The sequence below is a fragment of the Suillus bovinus genome, assembly GCF_016758785.1.
Source record: "Suillus bovinus strain UH-Sbo-P2 chromosome Unknown EDB93scaffold_50, whole genome shotgun sequence".
NCBI lineage: Eukaryota > Fungi > Basidiomycota > Agaricomycetes > Boletales > Suillaceae > Suillus > Suillus bovinus.
In genome coordinates this window covers 122,303-134,689 of record NW_024542106.1, presented here as the reverse complement: position 1 = coordinate 134,689, position 12,387 = coordinate 122,303, and the positions used below count along the sequence as shown (strand labels likewise).

The 12,387-nt window shown below is 47.5% G+C and overlaps 4 protein-coding genes across 4 annotated transcripts; 2 read left to right on the top strand and 2 right to left on the bottom strand.

Moving 5' to 3' along the window:
* Positions 1-3,069: 3,069 nt before the first annotated feature.
* On the top strand, positions 3,070-5,169 carry EDB93DRAFT_1161569 (aldehyde dehydrogenase domain-containing protein). The gene is made up of 10 exons (XM_041450050.1): positions 3,070-3,209; positions 3,266-3,279; positions 3,331-3,531; positions 3,589-3,692; positions 3,744-3,794; positions 3,848-3,875; positions 3,925-4,294; positions 4,341-4,509; positions 4,558-4,955; positions 5,004-5,169. Exons 1-10 carry the CDS (start codon positions 3,091-3,093, stop codon positions 5,050-5,052), a joined length of 1,503 nt encoding a protein of 500 aa, XP_041305245.1. The 5' UTR covers positions 3,070-3,090; the 3' UTR covers positions 5,053-5,169.
* Positions 5,107-6,629, bottom strand: EDB93DRAFT_1161566 (Delta2-dienoyl-CoA-isomerase). Its single transcript, XM_041450049.1, has 8 exons — positions 6,607-6,629; positions 6,340-6,545; positions 6,253-6,279; positions 6,086-6,198; positions 5,803-6,029; positions 5,464-5,735; positions 5,357-5,414; positions 5,107-5,302 (listed from the first exon to the last, which is right to left on the bottom strand). The coding sequence occupies exons 2-8, from the start codon at positions 6,411-6,413 to the stop codon at positions 5,222-5,224; spliced, it is 852 nt and encodes a 283-aa protein (XP_041305244.1). The 5' UTR covers positions 6,414-6,545; positions 6,607-6,629; the 3' UTR covers positions 5,107-5,221.
* On the bottom strand, positions 6,624-8,509 carry EDB93DRAFT_1161559 (protein kinase). The gene is made up of 6 exons (XM_041450048.1): positions 8,457-8,509; positions 8,124-8,399; positions 7,839-8,071; positions 7,482-7,788; positions 6,823-7,456; positions 6,624-6,766 (listed from the first exon to the last, which is right to left on the bottom strand). Exons 2-5 carry the CDS (start codon positions 8,290-8,292, stop codon positions 7,095-7,097), a joined length of 1,071 nt encoding a protein of 356 aa, XP_041305243.1. The 5' UTR covers positions 8,293-8,399; positions 8,457-8,509; the 3' UTR covers positions 6,624-6,766; positions 6,823-7,094.
* Positions 8,510-10,206: 1,697 nt separating this feature from the next.
* Positions 10,207-12,009, top strand: EDB93DRAFT_677762 (uncharacterized protein). Its single transcript, XM_041457081.1, has 9 exons — positions 10,207-10,503; positions 10,559-10,591; positions 10,654-10,826; positions 10,873-10,955; positions 11,013-11,222; positions 11,281-11,416; positions 11,468-11,564; positions 11,690-11,768; positions 11,847-12,009. Exons 1-8 carry the CDS (start codon positions 10,351-10,353, stop codon positions 11,735-11,737), a joined length of 933 nt encoding a protein of 310 aa, XP_041305242.1. The 5' UTR covers positions 10,207-10,350; the 3' UTR covers positions 11,738-11,768; positions 11,847-12,009.
* Positions 12,010-12,387: the final 378 nt, after the last annotated feature.

Here is a 12,387-nt window from a genome sequence, read left to right as displayed (position 1 = left end):
CTGCTTTGGCTGAAAGATTATGGCTGTGATATTTTTAGCATCTATCAGGCATTATTTGCAATAATACTGACGACGCGATTCTTGGCTGCGATCTAGTAGTTCTCCGACGGAGGTCTCGAATATGCGAAGCAGTTCTCCTTGACAGAGCATGAGACCCAATTCAAATGAGGCATACACACTGATCTGAACTGTAGAAGATGGCTCGCACGGCCTAGAGTCTTTCTCGATACCTGCGGGACAGACGGGGTTGAGGACAACTTACAGATTAATGCGCTCATGCCACTCGACGACGGCCTGGTCTACGTGTACAGGCTTGTTGCTTGTTTGGTACTCAGCGCCATCAGTCTTTACTACTACATGGAAGCCAACGGGGATCCGTCGGAGACCAAGAGTGAGATCAGTTGCGCGAATGACTTGAAAATCGTCAATATGTACTGAACGGAGATTGAGATGACATACCAGTAATGACAACTTGTAGCACCCCCTTGAGGTGCGTCTCTCCCAGGTCCAGGTGGCTAGACTCCTCCCCAAATGCCGAGAGGGTATCATCAAGTGGATCCAACACGGAATCTGACATGGGTACTACGTGCTGAGTGAAGGTAGATAAGTCCATACTGTTGGTGGTGGCTTGTAGCATTTCCGAGTCACTGATCACGAGGTTTGTCTCTTCCGGATCCTGAGGTTGTTCTGGTTGACTTGGCTCCTCACCCAAGGCTTGGAAGGTATTATCGAGCGGGTCTGGCATGGAGTCTGTCACAATACAAAACACCAGAATAACGACAAAATAAAGTGTCGCCAGAATTGCTTTGTGAAATCGTCGGTACGTGCTAAATGAAGATAGATGTGACACATACTATTGACGGCAACTTGTAGCATTTCACTAATCAGGAGGTTTATCCGTCTTATGTCCTGGGGGCGTTCTAGGTGACTCGGGTTATCTCTCAAGGGCAGAGGGGAGTCATTGAAATGGCCAGGTACGAATCTTGTCATAACACTTGAGAGTAAGATGTATGCTGGAGGTCATGGAACACTGAGTACCGCTGCTATATTATAACATGTAGCACTGATGTAGAAGTCGAGAGGTGTGGGATTTTAGGCACTGTTCCCCTCAGGGTGTAAGCTGGATGCTTACTACTACACGCTTACTAAATTAACGTCACATGATGTTTCCCCATATATTCCGACGCTTTTGCGTCACTTAGAGGTAGACTCGAGTCACCTACCGACCACCATCTGCTCCACTGTACAATCTCTTAGAAATTCACAATTTTGTTCTGTTATCTCGCCCGATTCGTTTAATGTTCCACAGCGAGGCTCCAGCGGGTTCCTCTTGCTCCAAGTCGAAATCAAACATCATCACGGATCCAAGGTGAGAGCATACAGTTGTCAGAACCGTCTGTATCTGAATCCTCGTCCTTGTTCATATACCGTCCAATCTCAGGACGTGGTGGTACTATGAATATTTTATTTCTGTTATTCGTATGTATTCATATATTGGTCTGAGGAAGAGTTGGTTGGTCAGTGTCTATCACGTATCTGTTGTATCGAGAAAATTGACAAATTGTTGCGAACTGACGAATTCGACGAGGCAGGCTGTTCACTAAGTCTCGCCACAAGTGTCCGTTACTGGCGCCTACTGGAAAGTCAGGGATATCCGCTGCCGCCGTTTTTAGTCGCCTCAACGCCGACAACTCTGAGGGGCCAAAGATATCTAGAGTCTGCGCTTCAGCACGTATTTTGTCCACGGTGACCCATTCCATTAAACTCTGCCACAGGTATGGAAGCGCTCGAACTTCCACTTGCGCCATCAATTCATCCATAGTAAGCCAGGTTCAAGCGCTGGCTTCATACACACGTGCATGCCTCGAAATCACTGACAGCACAGGAAATTGAAATATATGTTTCGATCGGAGAGAAATGGCATTAGTGGACTTCGGTTGTACTTGACGTCTCGCAGTTTCCTCGAGTAATGTGTTTCAAGCGCACTACACGATTCGTTACGAGTAAGGCTCTCTCTCTCACAGTCGTAAATAACTCTATAACTCCACAACTAGCAGAACTGTGAGTGAACGACAGGAACAACGGTAGATTGAGACGTACACCAGTAAATTGTGTATGGTTTCAAAGTGTAATCTTGGACTAGCCGCCATTGCAACACCATTAGAGGACGCAATTGTTTCAAGACCATTGACGTTGAAGTCTTCAGAACAAGCGAACTTTCAACATCATTTCGCTTTGAACTTGGGATGAAGGGGACCGCGAAGGGACAAGACTGAACCAAAACACGCTGGTGAGATCAAGGGAGGTGGGTGGATGACTAAACTTTGGCTGACGAACAGGCAAAAAGGGGACACCATAGAGGGGCCGTGCGTATATACCAGCTTACAAAGCCCCAGATCAATAGTTATCGACTCGCAAGCTCATTGGTCGTGTTAATCGTGTCATGTCTGAAATCTCATCCTTCGATGGCAATAAGTGGACGCAGAAGACGTACAGCAAAAGGAAAGAGCGGTCATCATCAGGCTAGATGTGGAAAGAACGACACGTAACAATAACGTACGGGACGTGGTGGAATCAAAACGACACGTTTCACCCTTAATCGATATCAGGAATCTACCCTCGAGAAGTTGCGAGGCTTGGTCACCTGTCGTAGCTTCTAGTATAAACCGAGCGAGGAAGAAAGGCGAATTGAAGTGAACGGGAGACCCTGCGAAAAAAATTCAAATGCCGGACTGGCATGACAGATGAAACGGATGCGGATGCGGTGCCATGTGAGCGGGATCATATGCTCAATCATCAGGTGACGCTGGCAGCTAAGAAAGGACTAGTGTCTGAATATGAATATATGAGTTGGCCCTCACTCACAGTACCTCGATAGCAAACCAGGTGCAAGCAATCAAAGCCAAGCTCGCAGACTACTTATATCATCAGGCAAAATTGAACAACCTTACACTGCCAGGGCGTTGTATGACGATGAAGTTCAAGTGAGACTCGGATTTGTAAGTTTGGGCCCCACAGTATTTAATTTAGTAATGGTACTCCGCTCCTATATATATACACATATCAAGCGAGTGCGAAATTCAATCCATCATGCCCACTACATTCACTCACCAGTTCAACGAACCCACTTACAAAGGGAAAGTATCCTTCAACACCGGTCTCTTCATTAACGGCCAGTTCCAGGATGGATCAGACAATACCACTATTGAGTATGATCAGCCCCTGTCGCTTATAATCAATCACTTACTGATATAAACACTTTTAGTGTCATCAACCCGAGTACGTCTCTTGATCTTTATGTTCACCATCTTACATGAACTCGATCCACAGCAAATGGAAAGGTAATCACCTCAGTAGCCGAGGCTACCGCCAAGGATGTCGACCTTGCCGTCGAAGCTGCCCATGCAGCCTTTGACACCACCTGGGGTCTTCATGCCCCTGGTGCTCAGCGTAGCATTTTGATTTCAAAGCTTGTTGCTATCATGGAAAAGAATGCCGACGAACTTGCCGCTTTGGAAGCATTGGACAATGGTTAGCATCCGCACCGATCAGTATAAGCTATCTAAATCGTTGACCAATACTCGCCAGGCAAGACTTTCAATTGGGCAAGAAATGTCGATGTTGCTGGTTCCATCGATTGTCTTCGCTACTATGCTGGTTGGGCTGATAAGGTTACTGGTCAAGTACAAGAGGTCTGAAGCTTTTCAACAATCAATTTCGCTCATTCGCTGACAATTGACCAGACCACTGAGGACAAGCTTACCTACACTCGTCACGAGCCCATCGGTGTCGTTGTAAGCCCACTTAATCTCAGCTTCTAGATTTTTCTCTTATCCTCGTGTCATAGGGTCAAATCATCCCATGGAATTTCCCATGTGCGTAGACATCACTCCCTTTTGTGTCATGGACTCACCCGCTTCGCAGTGCTCATGATGGCCTGGAAACTTGGCCCTGCTCTCGCTTGCGGTAACACCATCGTTCTAAAACCCTCAGAATTCACACCCCTGACTGCCATTCGAATGTGCCACCTTATCAACGAGGCTGGCTTCCCACCCGGTGTGGTCAACGTCCTCGCTGGTTACGGAAACACTACCGGTAATGCCATCTCTTCGCATATGAAGATAGAGAAAGTCGCCTTCACTGGCTCAACCCTCGTCGGTCGCAAGATCATGGAGGCTGCTGCGAAGAGCAATCTCAAGAACGTCACCCTCGAGCTCGGTGGAAAGAGTCCAAACATCATCTTTGACGATGCAGACATCGAACAAGCTGTCAACTGGGCTGCTTTCGGTATCTTGTGAGTATAGCGTGCTGTCATGCGAACCACACTCATGTTTCACCAGCTGGAACCACGGTCAGACGTGCTGCGCAGGCTCGCGTATCTACGTACAAGAAGGCATCTATGATGAATTCCTCAAGCGTTTCACGGAGAAAACTCGGTCACTCAAGGTCGGCGACCCCTTTGCCCCTGAAACGTTCCAGGGTCCTCAGGTTTCAGAGATTCAATTCAACGTATGTCGTGAAACACTTTCGTAACCATTGATCTGATACACGTTTCAGCGTATCATGTCTTACATCGAGTCCGGAAAGGCAGCCGGTGCCAAGGTTGAGATTGGCGGTGAGCGTCATGGAAGCGAGGGTTACTTCATCAAGCCTACCATCTTCACCAATGTCGACCCATCGATGAAGATCGTCCAAGAGGAGATTTTCGGTCCTGTCGGTGTTGTCATCAAGTTCAAGGATGAGGAAGATGTGATCAAGCAGGCAAACGACACAGTTTACGGTCTTGCTGCTGCTGTGTTCACCCAGAACCTGAACCGTGCTATAAACACTGCGCACAGACTCAAGGCTGGAACTGCATGGATCAACTGTGTTAACTCGTTGCACTCGAACGTACCATTCGGCGGTTTCAAGCAGAGCGGTATTGGTCGTGAGCTTGGAGAGTATGCTCTCGCTAAGTGAGTGTTGCGTCTATGGTATATCAGCACAAACTCATATGTTATCAGCTACACTGCCGTGAAGTCTGTACACGTCAACCTCGGCCACAGGATGTGAGCTGGAGAAAACAACGGATAACAGGGTGCAGGTTTTAGGCTGGTGCACATGTAGTATCTCGAAAAACTCATTTGTATTTTTCATATCATGTCAAATGTAAATTCCAAATTATCATTAGCGGAAGAGATCGGGAAAGGCGTAGAGACTGAAACATAGCGCACTCGGATAACTAGAGCTTGGGCCTTAACGGCAAGAACTTCGGGGACTCCTTTGATTTGGCCATTCCCGCTTTGACCGACTGCTTCAAGTCCTAGCATGGTATTTCATGTTAAAAACGTGAAAAACAAACAGTCGATGAACTAACCATAGCCTGAAGCGCAGCTGAATTCCAAGTTGCCGTGTACTCCAAATTCTCAGCGACGCTATCACAAAACGATGAATCAATCCAAAAGCGTTGACAGATACTCATACCTATGATCCCTGGCGTGCAGGAGGAGGCGCTTTGTCCCAGACACTGCAACAGGACTCTTCGAAGCGATATCCTTGGCCAATTGCAATGCTGCAGCCACGACTGCATCCCTCCCCCCTTGAACGACCCTAGAAACAAGGCCAAGTTTCTCCGCTTCGTCACTCGAGAACGTCCGTGAAGTATACGCCAGCTCGCGAGCCAATGAAACATTCCCCGTAATCTTCTGTAAATAGGCTAGCGTCCCAGCATCAGCCGCCAGCCCCATATCGACTTCCTGGAAGAAGAAAAACACAGCAGCCTTCATCAAACAACCGACCGAGGAGCCATGTGAACTAACGAGCCTTGATAGAGAATTTCGCATCTGATGCTGCATATCGGACGTCGCACGCGGAGATGATGTCTATCCCCAGACCAACCACGATCCCATGCACTGCTGCTATGACGGGAATTGGGCACCGCTCTGGTGCTGTTACGGCGTGTTGGATGTCGAGGACGTCGTCGCGGATGAGAAGGGCGCGACGTGCGGGGTCTATGGTGTCGTTGGCACCTAGGTTCACGAGTCCCTGGACTATTTTAAAGGTCAGATATTGGTAAGATATTGGTCTGATTAGATGGAGCTCTTACAGTCGATCCCTGCAGAGAATATATTGGAAAGTGCGGACGAAAGGACGACAGCGCGGATGTCATCTGGATGCCTTGAGAGTGCGTCGAATGTACATCCGTACTCCTTCAAAAATCTGCACGATCATGTGAAGTGGGCACTAACAGTTGCAGAAATTGGAGATACTTACTCTGTACTGAATGCGTTGACTGGAGGTCTGGAATGGAAAGTTTTGTCAAAACGTGAGACTCGAGAGATGCATATACACAGTGTCTACCTGTTTAACTCTAACAATAACACATGCGGAGCAGGACTGGAGATTTTGATGTACTTGCTCTCGAGGCTGGTCATGTTGTAATTCGAAAGGTCATGATGATGACGAAGCTGACATAGAGCAATGAAATGACCATGTGATTGTGATTTGTCTTCCAACTCCGCGAGCGCCTACTCTGCTAGCGGCAAAGTATTCATTCATTCGAAAGTCTACTTTCAATGATCTTTTAGTGGATAGATACGTCATATACAAGTCCTGGCAGTTGTTCACCTTGGCCTTGGTCCCTGTTTGACGGTCTACTGGTGGTAAGGATAAGATTGTGAACAATACAAAGGGATGATTTGAACGTGTTCTACACAGTAACAACACACAAATTTATAACAATCTATCGGATATACTGTTCCAGTGTGCTACAAAGCCTATTTCATGCCTGGAGGTTGAAGGGATGAGGATTAGCATGAATCGCATGTAAGACGAGAGCCTCACCAACTGTCAGCTCCGACATTGCGTTGATCATGTGCGAATCATCTTCTATTGACAACTTGTCGAGAGTTAATTTTGGCTTAGGGACCACGCAAGAAAGATTTTCCTGCGGACATTCCCTGAGACACTCATGCGCAAGACACTGTTGGCTCGTAAGGCGCAAGCTGGGGTCAAACTTGAGGAGATCAGAGATGCAGTTGACAAGTTCGCGAGGTATTTTCTTGTTGAATATCGCATGCATATCCCTCGGTTCAGTCTGGGGCATCACAAGTCAGTCAATACTCTGCACACTCGGATGCATAACCAACACGAGTAAATGCGAAGCCAAGACGCTTTGCCAATTCCACGCCAAGGGGCCATGGGCCACCTCCGTAAGACCTTCCATGTTCGTCCACCCCATGATCTGTAGGGTCGCCGAGTATTATGATGATTCGGCTTATCTGATCGAGTTCTTCAGAACCAGGGAATATGGGCTTCAAGTTTACCAGCTCTGCCATGATCGTCCCGAGTGCCCACATGTCCACAGGTGTAGAATAGTCTCTCTGCCTGAGCAGCACCTCAGGGGCGCGATACCACCGAGCTGAGACATACTTTGTGTAAGGTGGAGCGCTCGATATCTCTCTTGCAGAGCCGAAATCTGCAATCTTGCAGATAACTGCGACAGTCCTTCTGTTCGCCATCATCTGGTTGCGATTGTAAGAGCCCTGAGGTAGTGAAGAGAATATTCTCAGGTTTCAGGTCACGATGGAAATAACCCGAAGAGTGGATGTGGTGTAGTCCAGATGCTATCTGTTTCAAGATGCAACACAAAAGGCCAATGGCCAATGGACGCCCCTTCCGGGCTCTCATGAAACGGTATAAGTCTCCTTCCATAGCTTCAAAGACTAAGTATAGCTCCGAAGTTTCACTTGAGAGAAAGGAATCATAGAGAGGGACGACACATGGATGTGGGGTCAATGCACGTAGTGCCTGTGATGGATTTAAGAGGACGGCTGGGGGTGCCAGAAGATTCACTGAACCTTGAGCTCCTTGAGATTCTGGCACTCGTCCCAACCATGTTCAACCCTTCGCTTGAGTTTCTTTACGGCCACCAAACGCATACCTATCCATTCCGGCTTCGCGACACCATTAACTTTATGGGTGGTAGAGGGTGGCACTTCATATGGTAGTTTTCCATGCCAGTCACAAAGGAAGACTGATCCAAAGGAGCCTTCGCCTATATTCTTAATGACAACGAACGAACGCTGGGAGCCTGCAAAGTACATTATCAGCATATCAAAGCTATCTCCATAAATAAGTCCCACTTGTTGTAGAACCGCCGAAAATGAGGTTCCCTGCGTGGATGGACACACCTTGAGGAATTCCAGCGGAAGGAATCAGTCGTCCAGTAACTTGCAAATTCGCAGAGGTGGTATGATGCAAGCCAATTCGTGACTGTTCCTGTCCTTGTCCATCGGTTTCGTCGGGCGACATCGACGTTTCTTCAAAGGGTTGTAAACACGCGGCGGTAGCATGTTCTGCGCGGAGATGTAATACAACCAATGTATCGCGGATGGTTCACGCTTGCCATAGAGCTGTCGCTGTGTCAATTACAATTGTCAAGTTCTGAAGTTGTACATCGAATTTTTGAGGAGCACCTTGAAGGCTTGATCAATGGGCAGAAACAGGCCGGACCGGCATTATCCGGATGAGGTTTGCTGACTTCAAGTCACGACAAGAACGTTGTTTTTCATTATGCGGTGGCTAGGTAGCTGTACAAATAAAATGGATTTTTCAATGTTAGCGTTATCCTGGAGTCGACTCTCGTCGCCTGAGTCCCCAAGCTCACTACTCCCCAAGTCCAGATGTATAGTTATCTCAGATACATACTTGGCACTGAAAGGTAGTGGGTAATTTCGGCAGTAGAGCGGGAGTGCATGCAGCTTGACCAGCTAGCTCAAGCAGCGATTTACAACTAAGAATACAATCGACTGTGCCGACCGGCGCCAAGCCCAACTGTCGATCTTCCCTTGATATTCCCAAGGTGGGGGTCAAACACATATTGAAACAAATCTCACCATCATGGCGATTAAGCGGCAGTAGTATGAGGTCCACTGATGAGCCTAGTACTAGGGTTGGCAGAGTTTCGCATGTTGGATTAGAGTGGGCCCTTGACAAAACAGCTATTTTCGAGACTTATATCTCCGACGTTTGTGATCTCGCACATAATGAGGAAATCAAGGAAAGGAATGACGGACATTTATTCGGAGGGAAAGTTGCGCCTTTCCGTCTGCTTTCCGGAGAGGAAATCGCTGGGTTCCAAAAGGTTCCAAGTGACTCAAATGATGACCTGGACGTTATCATGATGCGCAGTCGCCAACGGCCCGAGAGTTGTGACTTCGGCACCGATAGAATCGTGGTTGACATATGCACTAGTGTACTGGGAGACATGGTTCTCCGAGTCCGGAGTCGAGAGCACGATGCTGTCTTGTTCATGCGTCGAGCGTTGCTGATCACTGATCTGTTGGACGGATAGGGAAGAGCGATATTCTGTCATTCGAATGGTTCATTATAGTTCATGTCTCTATCGAAGTTCAAATTTGGTGGGTAATCCTTGTGTTTTATCATACGAATGATTGAGCAGTTGCTTCGTGTCTGTGTGAGGGCATAATTAGTGTAAGGATTCGGCAGGGAATTGTGAACGAGATGAATCATGACGAAAATATGAGACGTAACACGAAGTGAGATAGGACTAGGTCTAGAGACGACGAGGACTCTGAGGCATTCTGTTGTGGGGAAATCAGAGTATCAGATTCTGCTACGTCTGGACTTCTGAAAATGAGGTAATTTGTCAACCGGAAGCAATTGAACTAAGTCTTCGAGCGAACGGTAAGCGGAGCTTTTACATACGCACCTTGCTTCTTCACCACGACGAATAGTCCACCCCCTACACTTTGTCGACTTAGAATTTTATTTTCCCCACCCTCTCATCGCACTCTCGCGCGATTCTAGCGCCTCGCTAGCAACACCAAACACCCTTGGCCCCGAAAGGACAACCAACCACAGACAGCGCGGCGGCCCGCCCGCCCTCGCAGCTTACCTTTTGTTCCCATCGGAGCCGGGAGGCGCTGCGCGCCTTTGCCCGTAACATCTCCTTAAATCCTTAAACTTGTACATACTGTGTCATAATTCCTGGTATTCAGTTTAAATGTCAGTTTCTTCATCACCGCGCAAAAGAGACGCTAGAGTGGACCTCAAAGAATACGTTTTAGGTTTTTCGGGCGGCCGGTCTGGAGATCGTGAGGTTCAAACACAAGGTAAGGTGACGATAAGGAAGAGAATATGTCCGCATCAGTCTCTTGATGCAGATAGATAAAAATACTAGACATGTCACGTCGCGTGTAGCTGTCATGTCAAAGCCATATAAAAGCCTTTGCTTCATGTTCAATCGCTATCATAGCTCGCCACGACTCATCTCGTTTTGTACCACGGTACAGCTTTCACGACAAACGGAATCACCTCGACTTCAGGACGCACATCAAAATCTCCACAATGGCAACCTTGGATGCCCAGGAAATCAGAGAAATAATTGAGCGCTTTCGAGTTCTGATCGTAGGGAGAGCAAATGCAGGCAAAACGACCATTCTCCAGAAGGTCTGTAACACTACGGATGAACCAGAAATTTACGATACCAAAGGAAGAAAGGTGCGGGTAATAATCTATGCTATGCATGCGTCTATTGCTGATCAATCTTGGGTAGATCGATACTAACGTCGTACAATCCTCGATCAAGGTGTGTGCACCAATTGTCCTGCGCAAATATATGCTATGCGCTGACAGGACTCGGATGCTCAGCGCGGAAATCACAACATTGCAAACGAGATGGTATTCAAAAGCAATCCCGGTTTTGTCTTTCACGACTCTTGCGGTTTCGAAGCGGGCTCTAAAGACGAGTTTGAGGACATGAAGAAATTCGTCTCAGAACGCGTACACGCGAAGAAACTGGAGGAGCGAATCCATGCCATCTGGCAAGTAAATACCTTCTGAAATTTCATGCTTGTTGATTGCCATCAGGTATTGTATTCCGATGGACGAACCAAGTCGAACATTCCAGCTGTCGGAGGAGAAGTTCTTTTTGGAGTGCGACACTGGGAAGGGTAAACTTCTAACTTCATTGTCACTAGCCGTGCTCGGACTAAATGATGATTCTTCAGTCCCTGTGATCGCGGTGTTCACCAAGTTCGAGGCTCTGCGTCCATTTGCGTATGGTGAAATCAAGAAGCAACTAAAAGACATATCGGCAGAAGAACGCTCAAAGAGGATTGCTCAGCGTGTCGAAGAAATATTCGTCAACACACGTGTCTATGATCGGTTGTGCGACTCTAAAAACCGTACCCGTCCTAAGTTTTATGTACGGTTGGAGAGTAAGTGGTTCAAATTTCACTCGTCTCATGTCAAAGTTGACGTTAGTAACCGTCGTAGATATGAACAAGCCAAATGCAAACTGTAAAGTTCTACTGGAACGCACCACTTTCGCATTGGACAACGAACAATTGCGGTTGTGCTTGGTGTCGACGCAACAATCAAACCTGGAACTTGGTATCAAGTGTGCCGTCGCGTGAGTCGCATATTTGCAAGTCTCATTTTTTTTCCTTCTAACATCATCTAGAACACTCGTTGATCGTGCACATTCGCTATTCGGGCCACTTCGAATCGATTATGGAGTCTATCAGTATGACATTGCTAAGTGGTTTTCGCACCTCAAAGTAAGACGAAGATTCATTCAATTTGATGCTCGGATAATGGCGCTCACGGATGGTAAATATTGAAGCGCTAACATTGTAGACATCCTGATATATTTTCCTTCATTATAGTTGCCCATTAATGACAGTTGGTAAGATTGTGGTCTACAACGCTTGAACGACACAAACGACGCTGATGCCTTATTACTACTCGCCTGTTGACAGCATGTAAGTGCCTTGATGGGTATCTAGTTCTCGACATATGCTTATGATCCTCATCCCTCGCTACTTCTCGCCTGTTGACAGTGGGTAAGTGTCATGGTTGTTTCTAGTTCTCGACACATGCTCACGATCCTCATTCATCGCTGCTGCTCGCTTGCTGACAGCGGGTAAGTGCCTTGATTTTTCCTAGTCCTCGACCCGTGCTCATTATTCCCGTTCCTTGCTACTGCTTGCCTGTTGACAGCGGGTAAGTGCCTTAATTGTTTGTAGTCCTCGATCCGTGCTCATGATCCCCATCCCTCACTGCCGCTCACCTATTGACAGAAAGTATGTGCTTTGATTGTTTGTAGTCCTCGACCCATGCTCATGATCTCTATCCCTCGCTGCTACTCGCCTGTTCCTAGTCTGTAAGTGCCTTGATTGTTTCTAGTCCTCCAGCCATGCTCACGATGCTGCTCGCCTGTTGACAGTGGGTAAGCGCTTTCATTGTTTCTAGTCCTGGACCTGTGCTCATGATCCTCATCCCTCGCTGCTGCTTGCCTGTTGACAGTGGGTAAGTGCCTTGATCGTTTCCAGTCCTCAACCGGTGTTGATGATCCCCATCCATCGCTGCTGTTCGCCTGTT

Coding starts and splice junctions, on each gene's coding strand:
- EDB93DRAFT_677762 (XM_041457081.1), top strand. CDS start 10,351: ATGGCAACCTTGGATGCCCAGGAAATCAGAGAAATAATTGAGCGCTTT. Junction 10,504..10,558: donor ACGATACCAAAGGAAGAAAG/GTGCGGGTAATA, acceptor AATCTTGGGTAG/ATCGATACTAACGTCGTACA. Junction 10,956..11,012: donor GGAGTGCGACACTGGGAAGG/GTAAACTTCTAA, acceptor ATGATTCTTCAG/TCCCTGTGATCGCGGTGTTC.
- EDB93DRAFT_1161559 (XM_041450048.1), bottom strand. CDS start 8,292: ATGTCGCCCGACGAAACCGATGGACAAGGACAGGAACAGTCACGAATT. Junction 8,072..8,123: donor TTTCGGCGGTTCTACAACAA/GTGGGACTTATT, acceptor TGTACTTTGCAG/GCTCCCAGCGTTCGTTCGTT. Junction 7,789..7,838: donor AGAATCTCAAGGAGCTCAAG/GTTCAGTGAATC, acceptor AATCCATCACAG/GCACTACGTGCATTGACCCC.
- EDB93DRAFT_1161566 (XM_041450049.1), bottom strand. CDS start 6,413: ATGACCAGCCTCGAGAGCAAGTACATCAAAATCTCCAGTCCTGCTCCG. Junction 6,280..6,339: donor TTATTGTTAGAGTTAAACAG/GTAGACACTGTG, acceptor TTTCCATTCCAG/ACCTCCAGTCAACGCATTCA. Junction 5,415..5,463: donor CTGCACGCCAGGGATCATAG/GTATGAGTATCT, acceptor GTTTTGTGATAG/CGTCGCTGAGAATTTGGAGT.
- EDB93DRAFT_1161569 (XM_041450050.1), top strand. CDS start 3,091: ATGCCCACTACATTCACTCACCAGTTCAACGAACCCACTTACAAAGGG. Junction 3,693..3,743: donor TTACTGGTCAAGTACAAGAG/GTCTGAAGCTTT, acceptor ACAATTGACCAG/ACCACTGAGGACAAGCTTAC. Junction 3,876..3,924: donor CATCCCATGGAATTTCCCAT/GTGCGTAGACAT, acceptor CCCGCTTCGCAG/TGCTCATGATGGCCTGGAAA.